Source organism: Drosophila obscura, unplaced genomic scaffold (assembly GCF_018151105.1).
Source record: "Drosophila obscura isolate BZ-5 IFL unplaced genomic scaffold, ASM1815110v1 contig_186, whole genome shotgun sequence".
Classification (NCBI taxonomy): domain Eukaryota; kingdom Metazoa; phylum Arthropoda; class Insecta; order Diptera; family Drosophilidae; genus Drosophila; species Drosophila obscura.
This window is the reverse complement of record NW_024542774.1, coordinates 3,750,695-3,774,958: the sequence shown is the minus strand read 5'-3', so window position 1 is coordinate 3,774,958 and position 24,264 is coordinate 3,750,695. Positions and strand designations below refer to the sequence as shown.

Genomic DNA, 24,264 nt, shown 5'->3' with positions numbered 1-24,264 from the left:
ACCAGGCCAGAGCCGCCACCAGCAGCAGTTAGAGACATTTTTAAATCAGATTCGATTTGCGTCTTGGCATTTGGCGATTTACGGATCGGACTCTGGGAATAGGCTGGGCTCTCCACATAATTTTCCAATTGCGTAAGCAGCTGAGCTGGGAAAATGTCCAAGAAAATACATGGACTGCATGTCTGAGCTTTGGGTGAAATTCCCATCGAATAATTTGGTTTTAATTTTGGGTTTTTTTATTGAATTTAAATTTAAATTTTTAAATTTTTTTTTTTTAATTTAAATTTAAACTTTATTTTTCTTTTGGTCCAAACTTTTATAGATTTTTCTTCAAATAATTTGAATATTTCAATCATCTCACTTCCATCCTCTCTGTTTGTTGTACATTTAAAAAATATTGGAATCCTACGGTTAACACTGATTTATGCTTTTGGATTACATTCACGAATGATCCGTTGCTGATCAACTACTGCGCGGTACTGAAGTGGCGACAAGTCGCCATTACCCTTGACGCCACCATAAAAAGATATATTCAAATAAATACATACATACATACATATGTACACTCCTGTACATAAAATGTAATTAAATATATGCCAAATACGAGTACCAATGCAAATGAAAAAAAAATATATAAAAATTACTCCCCAGTTCCAGTGCTTTGCTTCTTTTCGCCTCGCCTCGACTCGACTCGATCGAAATTTTGCCGACTGGCCAAAAAATCAGATTAACCCTTTAGAGTCCACCAATCCAAAGGAGATAATTTAGACATTTCAGTGGAATCTTAATGATGAAATTAAACAATTGACTGGACTGGTTCTGGACTGGTGTTAAATAAATAAAATGTAAATATTAAATATGTAGATTAAGCATAAAAGTAAATAGAAAGTGCCTAGTGTGCCGCAACCTCAAATTATTTGTACCTAAATTAAAAAATGTTTTAATAATAATTTAACTAAAGTTTACTATTGGACCCCTAACTGAAAGAGTGGGTTAAGTTTGTCTACGGAGCCGCACATTAAAATACCAAGAAAATTCAGATGTACATATATAATCCCTGGGACTTCAATGAAATTCTAGCTTCAACCACAAAAAAAAGCCAACGAAATGCAATTCTAAGCAAAAAACAAAAAAGCTACAGTTGGACAGTCGCTGGCTGTAGTCGTGTGAACACACGTGCTTACATAACGTCAGTCTGCCTTGTGTTTCTGTCTTGTCTTCCTTTGGCATTGGTTTTTATTTTATTTTATCCGAACGCACTTCACTTTGAGGACGGGAAAAACGTTTGTCAAATTCCATGGAATTTTTGGTGATTGGGTAATAATTTTCTCACGCCGGAATCGCTTCCTGTTCTCTCTCTCTCATTTTGTAATTAAAGGACAGGTACTTATGTCGGGCCATGAATAAAGAAACCAAAAACCATGCTTAGGAATTCGCAGAGCTCTGCGAAATGTAAAAAATAATGACACTTGACGCTGTTAAAATATTCTCAGAATTTTTTTGATAAGCGGCATTTTTTTTATTCTGTTAATGAATGCTCAAAAGTTATATATTCTATCTATAATTTGATTTTCTGATCGGTGGAAAAAATCGTTTCAGTTTTTCAATACTTGTGCATTCTTTTTTGCTTGTGCGTCTGAGCATCATCCATGAAGTATCCGTTGATTCCTTATAAATAACACTCATCACATTATTTGAATCGTAGTGTTTTTTTTATTACATTTAAATAACATTTTATTGTGTAACACTCTACATGGGGCTTGCAAAGATCAATTAAAACTTAAAACTCATTAAAACTGATTGGGGATCCGTACTTAAATATTTACAAAATTGTAGGATCCTTCAGTGCACAAAGTACGCGTATATCGGGCCATTCCAGTTCTACTTCTGACTCTGCTTTGGCAATGGTTGTAGCTTGACAACCTTCGAGTCTGAGGAGGCCTGGCCAGGACTCAGCTTGGCCACAGAGCCAATGTTGACGACACGGCGAACGGCAGCGCCGCCCGGAGTGGTAGATGCTGGGGACGATCCGGCGGACGCCCGATTCGCCAGCATCAGCACGGGAACCTGCTTGATGCCTGTGCCAGACTTGATGCTCACATTCCCAATGGGCATCTTGCCGTCTGCTCCCACTGTTGTGGACTTGGTCTGCGTTCCAGGGCTGCCACTGTTGATCACCTGAAACTGTGGATAAGTCTTGTTGCCCACGCTAATGTTGCCCGTGTGGCGGAGTGTGCCCGTGGGCAGGGGCGACGCTGTTGTCGACGACGACTTGATCGTCTGCACATTCATGGACTTTAGGGATCCTGTGGCTGTATCCAACATAAGCGAACTACCAGTGCTGCTACTGGCTGTGGCACCCTTCGGACTGCTGCTGACAATACGTATGGGCAGGCGATGGCCTGTGGTTACCATTTTGCCCATCGGCTTCATTTGATTCCGATTGAGATAGACCACCTTGTTGTGGCCACCAATTGTGGTGGTCGTTCCGCCTTGTTGGGTGGTGAACAGCTGCTGGATTCCCTTGTTGAGGACAATGTTGTTGCCCACCTTGCTGACAAGCGGAGAGCTGTTTGGCTTGGGGGCCTCCTTGATGATCTTCTGACTGATGATGATTGGACTTTTGCCGCTGGGATGGCGACCGGGTGTGGCTGGCACTGTGGATTATAAACGTTAGGTGAGAAAACGATCTCGAGAGCGTACATCCCGAACCCTCGCTCACCTATCTTTGGATCCTTCTCCCCTTCGGGTATGTTCCCCTCATTGTCGGCAAACACAATTGGCATATCGATGATGCTCGACAGATCCAGACTGGTTGCCTGATTCTTGTTCAACTGCAGCATGGTCATGCCACTGGCATTCTTGAACACCGTATACTTTTGTTGTGGCGGCGTCGTTCCTCCTGCCGAGGTTGCTGCTCCTACTGGCGATGCGGTGGCCACGAACTTGGTTGTCTGCCCCGTCGGCGTCTTGAGGGTGAAGTACTGTTGCCCACCCGCGGTAGTGCTGGGCAGAGTCTTCACAATGCTGCCAATGGTGGCCGCTGTGGTGGGCTTGTTCATCGTATAATTGATCAGTTTGTTTTGCGGCGTAAGGGATTTGAGCTGCATAAACTGACTGGAGGGTATCATCTTGATTTTGGTGCCAGCTGCCAGGTTAACCGTCGTCGGGTGCGACTTGATGCCTACACCTGACCCGGCAGTGGCCACCTTGGGTATGACTAGTCCAGCAGATATTCCTGCTCCTGCTCCAACGGATCCTCCAGTTGCTGTTGATGCATCATCGCTGTCCAGACTGTCATCTAGTATGAATTCAATGGATTGATTTAGTGTATCTGCGTCGGTTACACCTTTGTTGGGAATGCCAGAACCAGAGCCAGAGCCAGCTGGAGTGGCTGCATTCGGCAGTGGCAGTGGGCGTGTGCGAGGTCTTCCAACTGGGGGGGGTAAAACTGTTAGTCGATGAAATGGGGTTGTGGCACAAATAAAAACTGATTGGTGTTTGCACTTGGAAACGTGGAATGGGTTTACCCTTTCGCTTTGGAGCAAATGGATCAACGAGGCGCGATGCCTTCGGCCTGCGGCCTTTTTTGATAGAGATATTAAAGGATATTGATTGCAGGTTATTGGGGAATTGATGATTTGATTTGGATTGGATTGGATTTGAGTTGAGTTGTACATGCGGATAGGTATTAGTAGTGGGATAATGATCGGAATGCTCGCGACGATACTCACTGTGTGGCACAAACTTGCTCTTGGTAGTCGGCATTCCGCTCTCGTTCAATCCAACGTCCACTTTACGCTTGCGATTCTGCTGGGCTCCTGCTCCTCCCTTGTCGTAGGCCAGGCCGTGTTGCTGCTGCAGCAGCTTGTTCTGGCCGCGCTGTGTACCTTGGCTGGGCAGGATTGTGGGTACACGCGGTCCCGGAGGATCCATCAGAGTTCTGTTCACATACTCATAGATTTCGTCCTGCAAAACGGAATAGCCACAAATGAGAGAACATTTCCGCAGGCTTCCGCAGGATTACCGACTTACCACCACCATGGCATCCACCATCGATTGGGTGACGCCCTCGATGCGTCGCTTGCTCTTGGGCACACGCAGGGCATCGTCCGCACTGCCGACGACCACCAGCGAGGATTCCGATTGCATACGCTCGCGCAGCGACTCCATTTCCTCCTGGCTGCTGCGTGCCGAATTCTGGCCAATTACAAACAGAATGGGCGTCTTAATGTCCAGAATGCGGTCATCGGGTGCGCCCCGAGGACCGCGCAATGTGTTGTAGGCAAAGCCCATGCAAATGACGCAGGCCAGGCTTTCCGAGAGGGCCACCTGAAGGGCCAGGGATGCGCCCGCATTGAAGCCGACCAGAATGATGCCACGTGTTGGATTCTCGGCGCGCAGTTCGTTGATGCGGACACGCGTCAGGCACACAATGGCTTCGGCCACCTGATCCAGATTTTGATTGGCAATCCTATCGTCTGCGGAGTCAGGCAAATGGTAAGGATATTCTGGTCACATGAGGGGTGGCACTTACTCGTATTGGGCAAAGTGATCTGGACGACCTGACAGATAGTAGCCAGGGAGCGATACCATTTGTTCATGCGCTCTGGCACATTGCTGCTGGCGGGCATATTTGGCAGCACCACCATGATGGCATTGTGCGGCAGCTGACGATTCTTGGGCAGAATATTTGGCTCCCAACGCTTCTTCATGACGGGCGCAAGCAGCTCCTGGTTATTGCTGAGCGGCCGACTGAACAGCAGCTTGTCCATCAGGGTCGGCAGCTTGGTTTTAAGCGTTTGCATCATGTCCAGATAGGAGGCCATGTACGAGGGCGGCAGGGACTGCATCAGCAGTGTGTGCAGCCACTGAGTGATGCGCTGATCCCAGGCAACGCTGCCCAAGGCCCGACGCATCCGGGATGCCGACTTGTCCACGCTCACACGACGATGCACGGCCTCGTGCTGGCGCTTATCGTTGGCCAGACGCGCCAACTGATCCTGATCGAGGATGCTGCTCACCCGCTCGAACAATGTCTTTTGGATGGGGCTCCAGGCAGATCTGCGGCAAGCAGAGAGGGTTGGCAGGGGATCATCGTGGATGGTGCAGCTTTATACTCACTGATTTATGCGTGCCACCCAGTCCTGATCATCGGAATTAATGTTCTTCACATATTTGGATATGCGGGCACACTCGTTCATCATCTCCTTGGCGCATATCTCATCGTAGGGCGGCGCATGGGTCTGCTCTGGCTCCTGGTCCTGCTGCGGATATGTGTGGCAGCTGGTGCACTGCGGCGGATGGTTGACCAGGATGTGGCGTGTGGGTGCCAGGCCGTTGGACATCTCGGCGCGTGGCGCTTCGCGTATATAACTGTGTTCCATTTTCTCGCTAAACGAGGATTCACTGTGGGCCGAAATGGTGCTCGACTGCACAGAGAGAGAAAGAGAAAGAGAGTGGAATGGCGATTAGTTATTGCAGGGCAAGCAGTGCCCTGGCGCTGTCTCTGGTTGGGATTTGGATACATGCAGTGCAGGACGTAAACCATTCAAAATGAAGTTCTTTTAGTGGGATTTGGAATGAAAGATGGATGGTTTCTCTTTGCCTCCGGATGAACATGAGATGGAACATTCAGGTAAGTAGGATTGCAATGGTGGTGGACATGTGTGGGAGCCATCCCGGTCTATACTCAATCATCATTACACTCTCTGTTGGCGTTGAGGGGGCCGTTGTTACCGTCACCGATCCGGGGCTGATGTAAATCGGTTGTGTGGGCGATCTTATTGCACTGATCGATCCTGTGGGGGCCTTGGGTGGCGAGCTAATTTTGATTGCTCCTGACATCGAGGCGGCACTGCCCCAAGGACCCCGCTTTGACCACATAATACGCGGGTGAACCGACCACTGACGATTTATTTGTTTTCGCTGTGCCCGTTGGCGCTGCTGCTGTCGTTACGTGTGTGTGTGTTTGTGTATGTGTGTGGGGATGTTGTGTGCCTGTGTTGACCGAGGAATCAACTCTGGTTGAGAATTTGCTGGGACTGTATGTAATAATCGATGATGTAGCCGGCGTGAACTGCATCTTCGGTTTATTGCTGCCGATTTTGTTTATTGTTTGTTTCATCATTTTGTTGTCTGTCCCTGTCCCTGTCTTTGTGTCTCGGATTGTATTTACTCGCTGCGCTGCGCCAAAGTCAAGCTGCTGCTTCTTCTTCGACTTGGCTGTACCACTCGCGGCGATTGGAAATGATTCAACTACCGCCTACAACTGTTAGCCCACATGCGACCATAGACCAACCCCACACAAAATTCCACTTTGAAGTTTATGTTTATGGGCTTTTTATCCCGTTTTTTCAACAACTTCGACGCGATTTTCGCAATTCTTTAGGTAAAATATGGCGTGCCCACGGCAAGAGTTGCCAGACCTTCGGGCCGTGAAGCAACTATTGTATTGCCATGGTCTGGCATCACTAGGCCGCTGCAAGATGCACAAATAAATGTGCAATTTCCCAAATAATGGCGAATATTTCATGCAATTTCATGCCAGCACAGGCTTCTAATGGAATGGGATAATTATGGGATGATATACTTACACCATTGCTGGGCGTAGGAGATGGGGGGGCTGTCATTTCCATTATTGGCTGTCGCGGCGGCTGCTGTTCCTCTACCTTATTGTCGTCAGTAGACACATTCTCCTCCACATTAGCGCCCTTTTGCACGAAATTGTTGAAGCAGTCGAAGAACGAAGCCATTACGTTTGGCACAACCGAACACAGCAATAACTGATTAATGAATTTTTTATAACAATACGCAGAAACATCAAAAAAGCGAGCGTCAAGTCAAATAATCGTACTGTACGCACAAGCCTACGTAGTTAGCCAACACTGCAGCATAGGAAAACAGCTGTTCGGTCGGCGTGTATATTGCATTTTGTTTGTAATTGCAGTTTGCAGTGAAAAATTTAACGAAAACGAAATACAAGTTAATGCTCTGCCGAGATGGAGGAACTGCAGCAACTGGAGTATCTGTCGCTGGTCTCGAAAATCTGCACAGAGCTCGATAATCACTTGGGCATCAATGACAAGGACCTGGCCGAGTTCATCATCGATTTGGAGAACAAGCATCGATCGTACGATGCCTTTCGCCAGGCTCTGCTGGAGAACGGCGCCGAATTCCCAGACTCGCTCGTCCAGAACCTGCAGCGCATCATCAACCTAATGCGCCCGAGTCGGCCGAGAGGCGGCAGCGAGGAGAAGTTGGACTCTGGCAGCAGCAGCAGCAAGGATAACAAGAAATCGCAGCTGATGAAAATGTTTCCTGGCCTAGCCCTGCCCAACGACAAGTACAGCAAAAGCGAGGGCCAGGACGAGGAGGCGAAGGAGAAGCATGCGGTGGGCAAAAAGCCAGACATGAGTGACGTGGACGCGGCCATGATGGAGCTGGAGGCGTTGGCGCCGGGCGAGGGCAAGACCGAGGATAAGAAGGAGCTTAAGGAAACCAGAGAACGACCCCATAAGCGAAGGGATCGCAGCCGAAGTCGCGACAAGGACAGAGATACTCGCAAGCGTAGTCGGTCTCGCGAGGATAGGAACAGGGAGCGCCGCAGGAGCAAATCACGCGAGGACCGGCATAGGGAGCGCCGCAGGAGTAGATCTCGCGACAAAGAACGCCGCCGACGCAGCCGATCTCGCGAGCATCGCGATCGGGAACGCCGCCGAAGCAGATCCCGCGAAGACCGAGATCGTGGTCGACGCAGATCCAGCTCCCGGGACCGCCACGAACGTCGACAACGGAGTCGATCGCGCTCTGGCGATCGTGGTGATCGTGGTGATCGCCGGCAGGACAAAATGCCGCCACCCAACACAGTAATGGCCGACAATCCGGAGGCTGGCAAGATCTACTCCGGCAAGGTGGCCAACATTGTGCCCTTCGGGTGCTTTGTCCAGCTCTTTGGGCTGCGCAAGCGCTGGGAGGGACTGGTGCACATCTCACAGCTGCGTGCCGAGGGCCGAGTCACCGACGTGACCGAAGTGATCGTTCGCAATCAGACGGTGAGGGTCAAGGTGATGTCACTGACGGGCCAGAAGGTGTCGCTGTCCATGAAGGAGGTCGATCAGGAGTCGGGACGCGATCTGAATCCCCTCTCGCACACCCCCGAGGATGATGGGTCGCTGAGGGATCGCAATCCGGATGGTCCCTTCAGCAACAGCACCTCGATGCTGAATCTGCAGGGCAACAGCGTCGACGGGGATGAGAACGAGTCAAGGAAGCGCGTCACCAGGATCTCCAGCCCCGAGCGGTGGGAGATCAAGCAGATGATAAGCTCCGGGGTCCTGGACAGGAGTGAAATGCCAGACTTTGACGAGGAGACAGGTCTGCTGCCCAAGGACGAGGACGACGAGGCGGACATCGAGATTGAAATCGTCGAAGAGGAGCCGCCATTCCTCTCGGGTCATGGCAGGGCACTGCACGACCTCTCGCCCGTGCGAATTGTGAAGAATCCCGACGGTTCGCTGGCCCAGGCGGCCATGATGCAGTCGGCCCTGTCCAAGGAGCGGCGCGAGCTGAAAATGCTGCAGCGCGAACAGGAGATGGAGGCCCTGCCCACGAACCTCAACAAGAACTGGATCGATCCGCTGCCCGAGGAGGACAGCTCTCGCAATCTGGCGGCCAATATGCGCGGCATGGGCGCCGCCCCCGCCGAGGTGCCCGAGTGGAAGAAGCACGTGATTGGCGGCAAGAAGTCATCCTTCGGCAAGAAGACGGACCTCACCCTGGTCGAACAGCGCCAGTCGCTGCCCATCTACAAGCTGCGCGATGATCTGATCAAGGCCGTCACCGACAACCAAATCCTGATCGTGATCGGCGAGACGGGCTCGGGCAAGACCACACAGATAACCCAGTATCTGGGCGAGTGCGGATTCACGGCACGCGGCAAGATCGGCTGCACGCAGCCGCGTCGTGTGGCCGCCATGTCGGTGGCCAAGCGTGTGGCCGAGGAGTACGGCTGCCGGCTGGGCCAGGAGGTGGGCTACACCATCCGTTTCGAGGACTGCACCAGCCCGGAGACGATCATCAAGTACATGACGGACGGCATGTTGCTGCGCGAGTGCCTCATGGAGGCGGAGCTCAAGACCTACTCGGTGATCATGCTGGACGAGGCCCACGAGCGCACCATCCACACGGACGTGCTCTTTGGCCTGCTGAAGACGGCCGTGCAGAAGCGGCCCGAACTGAAGCTGATCGTGACCTCCGCCACGTTGGATGCTGTGAAGTTCTCGCAGTATTTCTTCAAGGCTCCCATCTTTACGATACCCGGACGAACGTTCCCCGTCGAGGTGCTGTACACAAAGGAGCCGGAGACGGACTACCTGGACGCCTCGCTGATCACCGTGATGCAGATCCATCTGCGTGAACCGCCCGGCGACATTCTGCTCTTCCTTACCGGCCAGGAGGAGATTGATACGGCCTGCGAGATCCTCTACGAGCGCATGAAGAGCCTCGGACCCGATGTGCCCGAACTGATAATACTCCCCGTCTACTCGGCGCTTCCCTCCGAGATGCAGACGCGCATCTTCGATCCGGCACCCGCCGGCAGCCGCAAGGTGGTGATAGCCACCAACATTGCGGAGACTTCGCTGACTATCGATGGGATCTTCTATGTGGTGGATCCCGGGTTTGTCAAGCAGAAGGTGTACAACTCCAAGACGGGCATGGACTCCCTGGTGGTCACGCCCATTTCCCAGGCAGCAGCCAAGCAGAGGGCAGGCCGTGCCGGACGCACGGGTCCGGGCAAGACCTATCGCCTGTACACGGAGCGCGCCTACCGCGATGAGATGTTGCCCACGCCCGTGCCAGAGATCCAGCGCACGAATCTGGCCACCACAGTGCTCCAGCTGAAGACGATGGGCATCAACGATCTGCTGCACTTTGACTTCATGGATGCCCCGCCCGTGGAGTCGCTCGTCATGGCCCTGGAGCAGTTGCATTCGCTGTCCGCGCTGGATGACGAGGGCTTGCTGACGAGGCTGGGTCGGCGCATGGCCGAGTTCCCCCTGGAGCCGAATCTCTCGAAGATGCTCATCATGTCGGTGGCACTGCAGTGCTCCGATGAGATTCTCACCATTGTCTCGATGCTCAGTGTGCAGAATGTGTTCTATAGGCCCAAGGACAAGCAAGCGCTGGCGGATCAAAAGAAGGCCAAGTTCAACCAGGCCGAAGGTGAGTCCACAGCCCAACCCATTGGGAATCCCATTGAAATGCCATAACAACATAACCCATCCTAATCTCTATCCACAGGCGATCATCTAACCCTGCTGGCCGTCTACAACAGCTGGAAGAACAACAAGTTCTCGAATGCCTGGTGCTACGAGAACTTTGTCCAGATCCGGACACTCAAACGGTCGCAGGATGTGCGGAAGCAGCTGCTGGGCATCATGGACAGGCACAAGCTGGACGTGGTATCGGCCGGCAAGAGCTCGGTGCGCATCCAGAAGGCAGTCTGTTCGGGCTTCTTCCGCAATGCGGCCAAAAAGGATCCACAGGAGGGATACCGCACCCTGGTTGACTCCCAGGTGGTTTACATTCATCCATCGAGCGCGCTGTTCAATCGCCAGCCAGAGTGGGTGATCTATCACGAGCTGGTGCAGACCACCAAGGAGTATATGCGCGAGGTGACCACCATCGATCCCAAGTGGCTGGTGGAATTTGCGCCGTCCTTCTTCCGCTTCTCGGACCCCACCAAGCTCAGCAAATTCAAGAAAAACCAGCGCCTCGAGCCACTCTACAACAAGTACGAGGAGCCCAATGCCTGGCGCATATCTCGCGTGCGGCGGCGTCGCAATTAATTCAACTGGTGTTCCATTTATGCAACTCCATTCTAGAATTATATGTATTTTAAACACTTAGAAATATATCAAATTAAGTTTGATGATCAATAGCCTTTGCGTCCGCGAAAGCGTTGTCGGTTGTCCAGCTAAAATGGTGGTACGGTAAAAAATTCAATTAGATTCCAAGTTCTGACATGAAGGACCTACCAGGGAGCGCTTGCATTCGTAGAAGGTGTTGCGGAGCACCTGGCACTCGGGCGGGACGTTGTTATCCATGAGACACTGGCGCGGCGTCTTGCGATCCACTCGACAGCAGTCGCTGTCCAGCAAGCACATTTTCAGGTCGGCACGCACCCCGGCACAGGCTGTTTCGTCCGCCAGCTTCTCATTGCCCTCGTAGCGCATCATTTTGGGGGCTGACTAGGCGTACTTTTATTTAAATTCTTTCAATTACAAAACCAAATCCAGCTGAGATAACTGTGTGTTGACCAAGTGTTGACAAGCGCCAGTCTGTCTGTCGGTGCTAGCGACAATCATCAGCTGACTGGCACGGCACCCTATTTGCGCTTAACAGCACTGTTGTTGGAACATTTTTGTTGTTTTCCGACCGCACAAAAACATTAAATACTTGAAATTGTTTAAATGTAGCTGCAAGTCCTACGAAGGACAATTGGCTGACTGAAAATGGCTTATGAAGAGCGTAGCAGTGACGGCAGCAGCTCCAGCGAAGCCCAGGACGTCTATTCGAACATGCTGGGTGGAAAAACGCCGCCGTCTCAAACGCCGGGCAGCACCATGCCCAAACATGTACCCTTCCCAGAGCACTCTACCACATCGGAGTGGCTTAGCGAGCTGATAATGTGCGCCTTCACTATGGGCGCAGCCATTGTGCAGTTCATAAACATTTATCGCACAAACTGGTGGCTCACTCAGGCCCACACAAGGCACATGGTGGTGGGTTTTGCTGTGCCAATGCAAAGTTCTTAAGGATGAAGATGGATGCTTATAGATTTGGTTTTTCTTCCAGAACATAGAGCTAATTGATCCGTATTTGCGATATCTGATACTCATACTGAATACCCGAAGACTGGTCTACTGTGTGCTGCTGGCCAAAGTGAAGGCAAACGAGAAGACGCAGCATGTAATACGCACGGCGATAAAGTACACATTTGGTGGCCTGGTGCAGCTGGGCTTGGGCCTGTGTGCACTGAAACTGTATCAGAAGCACAGCTACATATTGCTGCTCTTCCTGACCTATCCGTAAGCAAGCGTAAGATCAATATTTAGTACTGTCCGTGATGTCTACTTCTCCACAGAGTGATCATCTATCTGCTCATCTTTGGCTTCCAACTGGAGCCATTTCTACGCACACGCTTCGAGCTGCCCGGTGTCTACATCAACGACATGCCCGTTCACAGCTGCACCACCAATGCGGTGCGCATTCGCGAAGAGATCGAGACGCTGCGGCACGACTTCAACAAGCGATTCAAACAGCTCATATTCACCTCCATGCTGAATGCTTACTACAGCGGCTTGGTGCCGTGCTGCCTGGCCATGAGCGTCAACTACAATGTGATGCGGGCCGCACAGCACTGCATCATTGTGTGCCTGGGGGCGTTCAGTCTGTGCGCTGCATACCTGTATCCGGCAAAGTACAGCGACATTTTGCACCGGGCCACCTTACACTTGGGCTGCTGGCAGCGAATCGACCGAGATCCGGCGCCCTCGCAGCTAATTGTGGCTGCCAGTGCGTTCACCTGGTCAAAGTTTACGGCCTACGGCCATGGCATTGTGGTGAAGCACAATGGCGGACTCTACCGCAGCCTGGGCCTGGTGACGGTGGCCACGCCGGGAAATGCCAGCCATGTGCGCTTCTATGTAAGTGAGGAAGGGGCGGCCATGGAATATTAGCCACCAAGTAACTAATTTCCTACTGTCCACAGAAACTGTTCCACAATCCCACTGTCATCTACTCGACACTTGCCACACTGCAGGCAGCCATATTGCTCGTGGAGATCGCCTCTCTCAGCGCCGCCACCATCGAGTGGCATTTTGTGCTCTCCATCAGCTTTGTGGCATTCACCAGCATGGGTGCATTCTTCAAGCTAGTCCGAGACTATCTCATAACCAAGGATCTGTACAAGTCTGAGCACGGCAGCACCCCGCCCGAACGGCCATTCAAACTGAGTCTTAGATCTGAATTTATGTAATAATGACTAACCATGACGTAGACACAACAAAACTTTCATTTTGGCACAGCCATTTCACTGTTTGCTGCTACTTTCACTGGCGACGGCGGCGGGAGTAGCGTAGACCCAAGAGCTGCCCTGCTTATGGTCACGTATCTGGATGCCATGCTGTTCCAGCAGAGTGCGCAACTGATCGCAGGCGACCAGCAACTGAATGTTCTTCTGATGCCCGGATATTGCCTCTTGACGCAGTTTGGCGCGTATGGCCAGGACGTCCGCTATCAAAAGAGCGGGGTCCAGAGCACCCCCCACAGCCGGGAGGGGTGTGTTCAGTGCAAGGCTCTCCGTCTCTGCCAGTTTGGTAAGGCCAAAGGTAAGCATGGCTCGGTTTATAAAGTTGCCGGCCGCCGTCAGGAGGTCCAGGCAATAGGCCGGCTCCTCCACTGCATCCGCTTGCTGCTCATTTATGCAGCGACTTATGCTAGTCATCTGATCGATCAGCACGCTGATGCCACGCGCCGTATCGAAGTCATCGCGCAGGCTGCTGTCGAACTCGGTCGCCATGTGGGCAATTTGTGCCCTGAGTGCGCCCTCATCCAGCTTCCGAACCGGCTTGAGGAACTGCGTGTACGCGCTGAGGTCCGCCTGGAAGTTCTTGAACCGCTGCAGCGTCTGACGGGCGGTCAGCATCAACTGCTCGCTATAGGGCATGGCGTTGCGGTAGTTGGACAACAGACAGGCCATCCGAAACTCATCCGCGGTGTAGGTCTGCAGCATCTCGGCAATGGATATGGTATTGCCCAGGGACTTGGACATTTTTTGCTCATCTCCCGCTATGTACAGCTGGCCCGTGTGCATCCAGTAGTTGACCCACTGGTCGGTCTGGTAGCGGACACAGCATTGCGCCTCCTCATTCTCGTGGTGGGGGAACCTCAGGTCTAGGCCGCCAGCATGGAAATCCAGTTGACTGCCGAAAAATAAACCGGCAATGGCACTGCACTCAATGTGCCAGCCGGGGCGACCCTCCCCGCCCCAAGGAGCCGCCCAACTGGGCTCGTCCGCCTCCTTCTTGGCCTTCCACAGGGCAAAGTCCGCACTGTTCTGCTTAAGGAGATCCGACTTCTCCTCGCTGCTCATGCCCAGCCGCTGCAGCTTGCCGTAGTGCGGGTACATGGACACGTCAAAGTACACCGAATTGTCCTCCGTCACGTATGCCTGCGATTCATTGATTAGCTCCTCGATGAACTGCAGAATCGCCGGCATGTTGCTGGTGACATGGGTGCGTATGTCCGGCGGCTGCACGTTGAGTCGCAGCATATCCTGTCTGAACTCTGCCTCATATGTACGCGCCATTCCCAGCCAATCGCAGCCGGACTCGCGGGCTTTCCGGATGATCTTGTCATCCACATCTGTGATATTCATGGCAGTGACGAGATTGATCTTGAAATAGTCCCGCAGGATGCGCTGAATGATGTCCACCTTCACATAGGTGCTGGCATGGCCCAGATGCGCCGAGTCGTACACTGTTGGGCCGCAGGTGTACCAGGTGACCATGTTCGGGTTATGCAGCACAAGGGGAACTTTCCGGCGCATTCCATTGTTGTACACTGTTATGCCCGTATGCTGGCCCACGGGCTTGTGCCAATGGTACGGCGGCGGCTCTGTGGAACTCTCGGAAAACTTGCGGCGGCAGGACTTCAGGTTCATCCAGGACCATGGTCTGAGGAGCATCTCTTTGCTGTAACTGAGACAGACAGTGAGACATTGGTATTGGTATTGGTATTGGCCAAGCCAAGTGGCAACTATCTTACTTACTGACTCAACATCTTTTCTATTCTTCACTTTATTCTTTCAATTTTTAAATGCCTAAAACAATTTGTAACAACATAACAAAAACAATCAACAATTGACTCGCCCGGCGAGGGTTGCCAGACCCTGTGAATCGCTCGGCTCAGTGCGTAGGGCTGCCTCTCAGTCAGAAGTGGATGCAGACGAAGCCGGCAGAATGCAGTGGCTTCAATTAAAGTTCCCTTTTATTTATTTAATTTGCACAGTAACAGCCGCAGCATGGGCCAATTTGGAGCGGGATCCCAACGGCTATCTCACCTACTGTCCCTGCATGGGTAAGTCGCTGCCATTGGGGATCATCTCTGTTGGATGTGTTCATTCCATGTACAGTTTTAATACAATACGAGATACTCCCCCTTAGGGCGCTTTGGCAACCAAGCTGATCATTTTCTGGGCTCATTGGCCTTTGCCAAGGGTCTGAATCGCACCCTTATTCTGCCGCCATGGGTGGAGTACCGCAAGGGTGAAATGCGCTCCCGACAGGTGCCCTTCAATACGTACTTTGATGTGGAGCCGCTCAAGGACTACCACCGGGTCATACTGATGTCGGACTTTATGTGGCATCTGGCGGACGACGTCTGGCCGGAATCGGAGCGTGTGTCCTTCTGCTACATGGAGCGCAAGAGCCTACAGCAGGAGAAGAACAATCCGGACGAGCCCAACTGCCATGCCAAGGATGGAAATCCCTTTGGCCCCTTCTGGGACACCTACAACATTGACTTTGTCAAGTCGGAGTTCTATGGACCGCTGCACTTCGATGTGCACCACAGCTCCATGGCAACCAAGTGGCAAAGCAAATACTCAGCCGAGTCCTGGCCAGTGCTCGCGTTTACAGGCGCCCCAGCCAGCTTCCCTGTCCAGCTGGAAAACCGTGAGCTGCAGAAGCATATGCAATGGAGTGCCAAGTATAGGGACGCTGCCAGGGACTTTATACGGAAAGTACTGCCCCGTGGAGCCTTCGTGGGCATCCACCTGCGCAATGGCATCGACTGGGTGAGGGCCTGTGAGCACGTCAAGGATAGCCAGCATCTGTTCGCTTCGCCCCAGTGCCTGGGCTACAAGAACGAGCGTGGCTCACTCTATCCCGAGCTCTGCATGCAGACCAAGGAATCCATAGTGCGACAGCTGAAGAGGACCATCAAGAATGTGCGCCAGACCCAGCCCAACAATGAGATCAAGTCCGTTTTTGTGGCCTCGGATGCTAATCACATGATCGGCGAGCTCAACGTGGCGCTCAGCCGCATGGGCATCAGCGTGCACAGGCTGCCCGAAGATGATCCCCACCTAGATTTGGCCATTTTGGGGCAATCGAACCATTTCATTGGCAACTGCATCTCATCGTATAGTGCATTTGTGAAACGCGAGAGGGACTCGCACGGTTTTCCATCCTACTTTTGGTCCTTCCCGAAGGAGAAGGACCGCCAGCAGTCCAAGGCGCATGAAGAGCTATAAATCTCCGGCAGAAATCTCAGCAGAACGCAATCCAGACAGACCAGCAGCACCCACTGCATGTAGTTGTAAGCTAGAAAAGTATTCCAATCCACGCATTTAACGAGAATTTGTTTTTACATTCGATTTACTTAGAAATTTATTCAAGCTATCCGCGCATTCTTGAAAATAATTTAGTTTGTAATTCAAATGCCCCGAAATATGTGGTTTTTCCTGGACACTCATTTCGGTTATGTTTCGTTATTGTGGTTGACGGGTGGGTTGCCTAGTGTATCAGCTTTTGTGTGCGGGCCAGATCCAATTGCGCGGATGAAACATTTGTGAGACCCTCACGGACTGAGCTCAGGTTCTCCTTCCAGGCCTGCAGCAAGTCCCGCAGCTGTTCCCACTGTGGTGCACCGAATGTACGATGCATGGTCGATGAAATGTGTACCTTGCGGTTGGTCTGATCCAAGCGGGCACGCACCAGCTTCGTCTTGAGCACCTGAATGACAAAGGGTTCGACCTCATCCTCAGTGATTTGCAGCTCCTTGGTCAGGGTCTCGAAGGTCATTTCCGGATTGCTCTCGGCCAGCTGCATGAACGTCAGCAGGCGCATCTTCTTCATGTTCTGTTCGTGGTTAAGTCCCTGAGAGTTGACGAACTCCTTGTGATCCTCATAGAACTGAACGTATGATGGCAATTTGTCCGAGACAAAAATGGAAAGCAAATCGTGGATGAGATCGCCCTCCAGGAAGCGCACAGGCTTCAGCGACAGCAACGGATCCAGCAGGAATGTATTGGGATCGGCCAGGGCGGTGACGATGCACTTCATGGCATCCTCGCGTGCCACACAGGCATTGTCAGCCGTATATGTGCCCAGCAGCTCAATCATTACCTTGGAAGACAGCTCCAGGTTGGTATCCTTGGTCACATCATGCAGCAGGCGATACAACTTCTGCATTTGTTCAGAGGATGGCGGGCAATTGGCGAACTGAGTTTTGAGCTGATCCACGCCAGTGAAGACCTCCAAAACTTGCTCGCATTGCTTGGCCACCTGCACCAGATGGTAGTAGACATGGTAGCGCAAGGGAGAGGCCGTGTCCAGATTGTTGAACAGACGCCACAGCGACTGCAGGCACACCTTGCCCAGCGGTGCGTTCGGCGCTTTGGTCATCTTTTCACAGTAGGCCAACACAATGTTCTCTCCGCGGTCCAGGGGTATCTGCAAATAAGGAGAGTACTTGACATCCAAACATCTAGAATGCTATGATTCCCACTCACCGTTATCATTATGGACACAATGCTATTGAGGATGCCATCGATCTGAGAGGGCTCTCCATCTTTGAAGCAAACATCGCAGACGCCAATGATTTTGTGCAAATCATCCTCAACGCCTTTGTTGGACTTCTCCGATGAGATTTCGGCTCCCAACTTCTTGAAATACTTGCGCAGCTCTTGCACCTATTTTGTTGAAATTATTGAAATATTAGTTTCAGTTCAGTTTTGTTTTGCACACATTCGGGACAACATAACCTCAAACTTGGTTTAGTCTGTCAAAAAACGGGACACATAGCTGCAACTCCAACTTTACCTGCTCGTCCAAGGAGAGGTCAATAAAAACCGGATGCGAAGTCATAGTTATGTTTTATGTTACTGTAAATGTGTTTCAATTTATTGAATGAAATCTGTTGAAAATAACACGCACGCACACACTACTTCGGTCGAAAAGGAAAGAGCCAAAAGAGTGTTGCAAAATTTTCGTTATTCTATCTACTTGCGGGCTGCAAGCAAGAGCGAGCTAATGTCTGCTAATATACAGCACAAAACGGTGAGATATTTCCTTTCTTAGCATCAATCATAAATTGAATGTTCCATATGTAAATATATTTTAAGTGTATTTAAAGGTTTAAATAAATTGTAATTTCACAAAAGTAACAACAAAAGGGTGTTGAGAAACGTAACATAGCTGCCAGATTTTGTCCATGTCACAACAAAGAGTGTTTGGAAACGTAACACAATTTGTATTCGCCGGCTTTAGAAGGATAAGATGGATGATTTCGACGATGATTCGTTTAATGATATCTTGGGCTCCATGGAAATGCCCCCCACTTCACCTAAGAAGCCTAAGGTGGAGCCCAGTAGCAACCAGGCCCAAGCGGCCACGGCCATCACAATCGCCAAGCCGGCGTCAAATCCTCATAGCGTGCTTGTCCACAGCAAGCAACGAGGAAATCCGATTCTAAAGTCCATATTGAACGTACCCCTGGAGTTTCGAGACGATATTGTGCCCGATTATGTGGTGGGCCGCACTTCCTGCGTCCTTTTCCTATCGCTCAAATATCACAATCTGAATCCAGATTATATTTGTCAGCGCCTAAAGGCTCTGGGCAAGATGTACGAGCTGAGAGTCCTGCTGGTGCAAGTGGACACGCCAGAGCCACACAACGCCCTTAAAAGCCTGACGCGGATATCTCTGCTAGCAGATCTAACCATGATGCTGGCCTGGAATGCAGAGGAGGCTGGCAAAATAATTGAAACCTACAAGCAGTTTGAGAAGCGTCCGCCGGACTTGATCATGGAACGTGTGGAATCGAATCCCCATCAAAAGGTACAACACTGCTATAAAATGTACTTATAATATTACATAAATGATGCATATTGTTCCTAGCTGGTGGCCGCTCTGACAAACATCAAGCCCGTGAACAAAACTGATGCCGTTACGCTCCTTCAGACTTTTGGTAATCTGGGCAATGTCATCACTGCCAGTGAGGAGAGACTGTCACAGGTGATGGGTCTGGGGCCACGTAAGGCCAAAAGGTTGTATAAAACGCTGCAAGAGCCCTTTCTTAGCAAGTAGCACATATTTAAGATTATTTATAGAGAGATGTTATGGCGGGGCCAGAGGCCAACGTCATCTGTAATTTAAATACTTTTATTTCTTATGAAGAAGAAACTTTATTTGTATACAATTTAGACCACACTTTTTGTTTAAACACTTATAAACTACAGCACATTGATCGGATTACTAATCAGCCACCTTCCATATCTTGATGGTGCCGTCGTCGCTGCAGGAGATCAATTGTCCGGCCACAGCAGGGTTCCACTCCACCGAGTTGACATCCTGATCGTGGGCACTCTCATCAGCGGTGAGTTGTTCGAATGTTGGTTCATCTCGCTTCGAGTCGCTCGTCTCCTTGAATATCCGAATGCCATCATCACCGCAGCCGGTGGCAATCAAGCCCGTCAGCTTGCACCAGGACACATCATAGACGGCTCTCGAGTGCTGGCCAGACAAGGTGCAGACACACTTCCAAACGGTCTGCTTATCTGGCGTGGCTATGCCAGCATCATTGCCCGGATGGTAGGCTCTCCAAATCTTCAGTGTGGTGTCATCGCTGCAGGAGACCAACCGGTCGCCGTCGGCGTCAAAGTCAATGCTCCAAACAGTGCTCGTGTGGGAGGACAATGTGGCTGTGCAATCCCAGTCGCTATCCAACTGGCTCTCGGCAAACATTTTGATGGTATTATCATAGGAGGCGGATGCCAAAACATCCTTCGTCGGATGCCACACCACACGCTTCACATCCTGTGTGTGGGGATTTAGTACGGCGGCGCACTCGAATTCATCATCACCTGCCACTTCCCAAATCCAGACGGACTTGTCCCGGGAGCATGTGGCCAGTAGTCCACCGGACCTCGACCAGCTGACACTCTTCACCTCGTTCTCGTGTCCCTCCAGCGTAGCATTGCACTCGAATTCGCCGGAGGACTTTGACCAAATCGCTGTTGTAGCATCAAAACTGGCCGAGGCCAAATACTGACCGCACGGGGACCAGCGTATCTCGCGTATGGTGCGCTTGTGTCCGTCCGAGAGAATAGTCTTCGTGCTCCAAGTATTTCCGGACAGAGACCAAACGCGTATGGCTTTGTCTTCGCCACAAGAGGCGAAAACGTTCCCCTTCGGATGCCATGCCACCCCCCAAATCCGACCCTTGTGGCCTTGCAGGGTGTGCTCCAGAATTAAACGTCCCATGTTTTAAGTTGAAGTAGATTTTCCTCAGTTTTTTTTTTGATAACAAAAGCGCATGTGGTAAGAAGAAGACAACAGGCAGCAACAGCTGATTTTCTAGTGCTGCACAACAACATTGGTTTCTTTGTGGGGTGGGGTGGGGTGGGTGTTGAAAAATGACTGGTTGCATTCCGTTACCCAGCACAAGTGAAGAAATTTGTGTATATATCCGAATAATTTTCCTGTATTTTGCTGAATATTAAATGATGAAAAAATGAACGGCTTAATCGTGTTTAACAGTGGCAACGATGTTGTCTATCAAAAACTGAACGCGCCACTGACGCAGAAAATTAGCGATGTGGCCGTCGCCCAAGGTCTGCTGGAGGCCGCCCCCGATCCTAGCTGCCCGATGGACAGCAACATCTTGGTGCAGATTTTCAGCCCCATCATCAGCTCGCAAAAGATAATGCAATGCCAGTTTGACAACGCCTACTCCAGCTTCCAGTGCGAAAAGGGATTCAATTTGGTTTTTGGTGATCTTTTGGGATTTACCTTCCTGAAGATTGGACATGTCCCGGTGGACCAGCTGACGCGACAGATGGGAGCGAGCATTGCAATATCGCGGTATTGCTATGGAGCGAACATCTTTGGCGGGCAGGCCGGGGCCATGCAACAGGAGCTCTTGACGCAGTGCCTCGAGTGCTACGAAACATTGCTGGGCCAGGAGGACCAGACATATCTGATCGAGGCCATACCCAAGCTGGTGATCAACAAGGAACTAAAGAGAACCATTCACCTGACACTCGATTTTACGCTGGAGCAGCTGCGCCAGGACGGACTACCCCGAGCCCATGTCCTGCTGATGGTCTCCCACAAGCTGGTGGCCGCCAATAGCACCAAGCACGCCGTGCCGTTGTCTGCTGCTGATCTTCTTTTCCTGAGCATTCTGGCACGGGCCCTTCAGTCGTCTCAGAATTCTCCATCGCAAAGTGCTGTGCCGGTCTTTCTGCAAGGCGCGTCCTACGACGAGAACTCCGGATGTGTGCCCACCATTGTGCACATCTCTCGCTTGCATGGCAACCAGGTGCTACTCCAGGTCATCGAGTACGCGAATATGCAGCTAACCAGTTGCATCTACGACTGCTTCTTTGTGGTGCAGAAAATCAGTACAGTGCATCACCAGGGTGACTCGGACGCTTTGAAGCCAGCCTTTGAAAACTTGGAGCCCTTTATCGTGCAAACTTTGGCTGCCTTGAAGCGGCACTTGAAACAGACGTGTGGCGACTTGGACGACCTGGAGAGTTGCATTAAAAAGTTTACAGCCAAATGGGAAAATCTGCGCAAAATGTACATGGAGTACTTTAAAAACTTTGAGCGGGAGCTGCTTGTGAGGATTGAGTCGAACGTGCCCTCGTTTATAGAGGAGCTGAAGCAGCTCTTCACCTTGGCCGCGTGCGATAGCTCAAGCGCACACCTGGACCAGCTGTACGAGTCCGCGTCGATTGTCGAGGCCAAGCTGCTGGAATTCGCAGAGTTCCTGGCTGTAAAGGCTACACGGAATATCTCCATTGATGCTTACTTGGAGGACTTTCCCGGCCTGGTTCACTTTATGTATGTGAATCGCAGCAGTGGACAAATGTTGGGGCCCGATCTCCGCCCCAATCAGCTGGTGACGAAGACAAAACTATGGAATATGATCGAGTTTGCCCGAAGGTATCTCAAGAAGGGGCAGACAACAGTCATGTGGAAGGACAAAGTCTTTCACTACTCCTACTTCCTCTGGTTCGAGGATCAGTCGGGCGGCATTCTCAGCCCAACTCTGGACCTGCAGCACCATTTTCTTGCAACAGCTGCGTCCAGTGGCAGTGCCATAAAGGTGCCAACCGAGCCTGGAGCCCTCTCCGTGGACTATTACTTTGATCTGGCTGAGCTCTGCTTCCCAAAGCTGGCGCCCGGCAAGGTTCGCGTATACGAGTTGTTCTGCATCCATCTTGGACTGGTCACAACTACCTGCGCTGTAGAGCATGCCCGACGTTTGGTGGCCACCATCAGCGATGTGGTGGGCGACGAGACATTTTAAATATACATATATATTATATCGTTAGTAAGCCTAATATTCCATATATCCATTCCAGCGGCCGGGCGCATGAATCTAGTCAATTTATGGGACATATGCAATATGAAACGTTTTAAGGACAGCTCTTCACTGTTATAAATTGCTCCATTTCAATGTTAAATATATAAATTATAAATCGTTTAATGTGTAACAAAAAATTGGTTTATTGCGACTCGGTCGGAGACTGCTGTGTTTGCGACCTTTGCAGCTCTTGCAGCTTTTCCAGGAAGAAGGACTTGCGTGCCGTCAAAGGCATGGATTTCTGACGCAACATGTAGTTCTCATTGCCCAAGGCCGTGTAGGTGTTATCACCAATGAGTTCCCTCAACGCAATGTTCTTCTTCAAGTGCTTATCATAGAAGCTGGCACCTGCGGCCACAAATTGCGGCCCCAGGGTGGCCAGCTTCTTGTCAATCTCCGCATCGGTAGCCACCTGATTAAAGTCCTTCATGAACGTCCAACTGCCGACGCCGAAGAGACCCAATATGGAGTACAGAACAAAGCGGACCTGAGGCGGAAGAAGCCAGTGATTAAAAAACCCCTCGTCCACACAAACATATGTTACTTACGCTGCCATGGCGGTGAAAAAGATTGAGGCGCAGGTTCAGATAATGTCCGATGGTGTAGACCATGAGAAAGCTCACGGTGGGGAATATCGAGTTGAGCAGCACACGATACGTTTGCAGCTGGAGGATGGCCTTGCTCAGGCCAAACACCTGCTCATCTTCGGTCAAGACGATAGCTTGTTCCAGCAGCTTTCCGCTGGGCGAGCTCCAATCAATTTGCTTGTCCCTAAAGCGTATATCGGGCCGCTTGATTTCTGCTGGACTGTCGTAGCCGTAGTTCACTGGTATGCCTAGAGCGCTCCCGAATCGGAACTTGGTGGTCCCAGCTTGAAACAGATCGAAGCCGAACACGGTGAAGGGTTTGACGAACTTGCGCTCAAATGGTTCCACCTGCAGTTTGTCTAGCGCTTGCTCCAGGCGTTGCTGCACTACTTCAGGCACGGGCCTTCCTACGCCATGTCTGAAATAAAGCGTTTTAGAGTGGTTTCTTCACGCCAGCCACTTGCTCACCCACTGGTAGCATTGCACGAAGTCGCGGTAATAATTCAGTCCAAATGTGTGTGGTACAAAGTTTCCAACAAATAGGCCTATAGTGGTGGCGCCCGCTGTGTAAAAGACTAGTTTACGTCCAGGTTCAGTCTTAAAGAAGGCAAAAAAGCCACCACCGGCTTTCGGAGCTATATGCATATTTGGTTTTACTTATTTATAAATCTTGATATTTTTCTTGTTTTGAATCAGAAAGTTGTGTAATTAAAGGGTTGTATACATTTTTATATCGATATATCGATATGTTTTGATTTGTATGGGAAAACTTTTAGCAGCATGGGGAAAGCTCATCATTCCGAAAGGAGGGTTGCCACAAGTTTTGCAGCCGTGACGTCACTATATAACTTCTGGCAACATTGTTAATAAATTGGTAATTGTTGTGAAAAAATCAATTCAAACGCGTGACGAAATATTATGGACTTGGACTTGAGATATTGTTTGTAATTTCAGGCTCCAATTAATGCAGGAACTGCTCAGTCTCTGTTTTAAAGATATTAACGATGCATTAATAGGTAAAATATCTCAATGTAAGAAATATGCAATATTAATGTTTCAAAGCAGCTTGAAAAAAATATGTAACATTAGTTGAAAGGTGTAATAGGGTATACAAATGTCCATACGCATAGAAGAATCTTCGTTGACCAGCAACAATGACGTCACATTTCGTAAACACTTACGTTTTATGCTTTGGCAGTTTTTGTTGGAACCTTTTTATGTAAACAATGCA

General features: G+C 50.7%; 11 protein-coding genes across 22 annotated transcripts; 5 read left to right on the top strand and 6 right to left on the bottom strand.

The window, feature by feature from the left end:
* Window positions 1–1,699: 1,699 nt before the first annotated feature.
* LOC111078859 lies at window positions 1,700–6,860 on the bottom strand. 9 transcript variants are annotated; one of them, XM_022373773.2, is made up of 8 exons: window positions 6,597–6,860; window positions 5,125–5,432; window positions 4,538–5,064; window positions 4,036–4,481; window positions 3,735–3,969; window positions 3,531–3,584; window positions 2,723–3,436; window positions 1,700–2,657 (listed from the first exon to the last, which is right to left on the bottom strand). In XM_022373773.2, the coding sequence occupies exons 1-8, from the start codon at window positions 6,753–6,755 to the stop codon at window positions 1,882–1,884; spliced, it is 3,219 nt and encodes a 1,072-aa protein (XP_022229465.2). In that variant the 5' UTR covers window positions 6,756–6,860; the 3' UTR covers window positions 1,700–1,881. The 9 variants fall into 9 exon arrangements, with proteins under 9 accessions (XP_022229465.2, XP_022229469.2, XP_022229461.2 ...); XM_022373777.2 differs by lacking the exon at window positions 6,597–6,860 and adding an exon at window positions 6,302–6,412 and having other exon boundaries at window positions 1,701–2,657; XM_022373769.2 differs by lacking the exon at window positions 6,597–6,860 and adding an exon at window positions 5,740–5,969 and having other exon boundaries at window positions 1,701–2,657.
* An 8-nt stretch (window positions 6,861–6,868) lies between these two features.
* On the top strand, window positions 6,869–10,938 carry LOC111078858 (ATP-dependent RNA helicase DHX8). Its single transcript, XM_022373767.2, has 2 exons — window positions 6,869–10,224; window positions 10,303–10,938. Exons 1-2 carry the CDS (start codon window positions 7,002–7,004, stop codon window positions 10,848–10,850), a joined length of 3,771 nt encoding a protein of 1,256 aa, XP_022229459.2. The 5' UTR covers window positions 6,869–7,001; the 3' UTR covers window positions 10,851–10,938.
* On the bottom strand, window positions 10,867–11,345 carry LOC111078868 (cytochrome c oxidase assembly factor 5). The gene is made up of 2 exons (XM_022373789.2): window positions 11,040–11,345; window positions 10,867–10,978 (listed from the first exon to the last, which is right to left on the bottom strand). Exons 1-2 carry the CDS (start codon window positions 11,238–11,240, stop codon window positions 10,937–10,939), a joined length of 243 nt encoding a protein of 80 aa, XP_022229481.1. The 5' UTR covers window positions 11,241–11,345; the 3' UTR covers window positions 10,867–10,936.
* A 53-nt stretch (window positions 11,346–11,398) lies between these two features.
* Window positions 11,399–13,094, top strand: LOC111078862 (transmembrane protein 39A). Its single transcript, XM_022373781.2, has 4 exons — window positions 11,399–11,786; window positions 11,860–12,092; window positions 12,149–12,710; window positions 12,776–13,094. Exons 1-4 carry the CDS (start codon window positions 11,517–11,519, stop codon window positions 13,040–13,042), a joined length of 1,332 nt encoding a protein of 443 aa, XP_022229473.2. The 5' UTR covers window positions 11,399–11,516; the 3' UTR covers window positions 13,043–13,094.
* LOC111078861 (cysteine--tRNA ligase, mitochondrial) lies at window positions 13,023–14,946 on the bottom strand. 2 transcript variants are annotated; one of them, XM_022373779.2, is made up of 2 exons: window positions 14,837–14,946; window positions 13,023–14,765 (listed from the first exon to the last, which is right to left on the bottom strand). In XM_022373779.2, exons 1-2 carry the CDS (start codon window positions 14,845–14,847, stop codon window positions 13,097–13,099), a joined length of 1,680 nt encoding a protein of 559 aa, XP_022229471.2. In that variant the 5' UTR covers window positions 14,848–14,946; the 3' UTR covers window positions 13,023–13,096. The 2 variants fall into 2 exon arrangements, with proteins under 2 accessions (XP_022229471.2, XP_022229472.2); XM_022373780.2 differs by having other exon boundaries at window positions 14,833–14,941.
* Window positions 14,947–14,986: 40 nt separating this feature from the next.
* On the top strand, window positions 14,987–16,542 carry LOC111078863 (GDP-fucose protein O-fucosyltransferase 1). The gene is made up of 2 exons (XM_022373782.2): window positions 14,987–15,144; window positions 15,231–16,542. The coding sequence occupies exons 1-2, from the start codon at window positions 15,027–15,029 to the stop codon at window positions 16,319–16,321; spliced, it is 1,209 nt and encodes a 402-aa protein (XP_022229474.2). The 5' UTR covers window positions 14,987–15,026; the 3' UTR covers window positions 16,322–16,542.
* Window positions 16,440–18,045, bottom strand: LOC111078864 (eukaryotic translation initiation factor 3 subunit M). The gene is made up of 3 exons (XM_022373783.2): window positions 17,892–18,045; window positions 17,582–17,761; window positions 16,440–17,522 (listed from the first exon to the last, which is right to left on the bottom strand). Exons 1-3 carry the CDS (start codon window positions 17,934–17,936, stop codon window positions 16,584–16,586), a joined length of 1,164 nt encoding a protein of 387 aa, XP_022229475.1. The 5' UTR covers window positions 17,937–18,045; the 3' UTR covers window positions 16,440–16,583.
* LOC111078867 (DNA excision repair protein ERCC-1) lies at window positions 17,856–19,270 on the top strand. 2 transcript variants are annotated; one of them, XM_041592928.1, is made up of 3 exons: window positions 17,856–18,128; window positions 18,205–18,908; window positions 18,969–19,270. In XM_041592928.1, the coding sequence occupies exons 2-3, from the start codon at window positions 18,348–18,350 to the stop codon at window positions 19,155–19,157; spliced, it is 750 nt and encodes a 249-aa protein (XP_041448862.1). In that variant the 5' UTR covers window positions 17,856–18,128; window positions 18,205–18,347; the 3' UTR covers window positions 19,158–19,270. The 2 variants fall into 2 exon arrangements, with proteins under 2 accessions (XP_041448862.1, XP_022229480.2); XM_022373788.2 differs by lacking the exon at window positions 17,856–18,128 and having other exon boundaries at window positions 18,194–18,908.
* On the bottom strand, window positions 19,232–20,477 carry LOC111078865 (probable cytosolic iron-sulfur protein assembly protein Ciao1). Its single transcript, XM_022373785.2, has one exon. The coding sequence runs from the start codon at window positions 20,331–20,333 to the stop codon at window positions 19,326–19,328; it is 1,008 nt and encodes a 335-aa protein (XP_022229477.2). The 5' UTR covers window positions 20,334–20,477; the 3' UTR covers window positions 19,232–19,325.
* Window positions 20,478–20,480: 3 nt separating this feature from the next.
* LOC111078860 lies at window positions 20,481–22,557 on the top strand. Its single transcript, XM_022373778.2, has one exon. The coding sequence runs from the start codon at window positions 20,584–20,586 to the stop codon at window positions 22,387–22,389; it is 1,806 nt and encodes a 601-aa protein (XP_022229470.2). The 5' UTR covers window positions 20,481–20,583; the 3' UTR covers window positions 22,390–22,557.
* On the bottom strand, window positions 22,542–23,757 carry LOC111078866 (transmembrane protein 177). Of its 2 annotated transcripts, XM_022373787.2 has the most exons (4): window positions 23,506–23,757; window positions 22,995–23,451; window positions 22,662–22,933; window positions 22,542–22,625 (listed from the first exon to the last, which is right to left on the bottom strand). In XM_022373787.2, exons 1-4 carry the CDS (start codon window positions 23,676–23,678, stop codon window positions 22,589–22,591), a joined length of 939 nt encoding a protein of 312 aa, XP_022229479.1. In that variant the 5' UTR covers window positions 23,679–23,757; the 3' UTR covers window positions 22,542–22,588. The 2 variants fall into 2 exon arrangements, with proteins under 2 accessions (XP_022229479.1, XP_022229478.1); XM_022373786.2 differs by having other exon boundaries at window positions 22,565–22,933; window positions 23,506–23,756.
* Window positions 23,758–24,264: the final 507 nt, after the last annotated feature.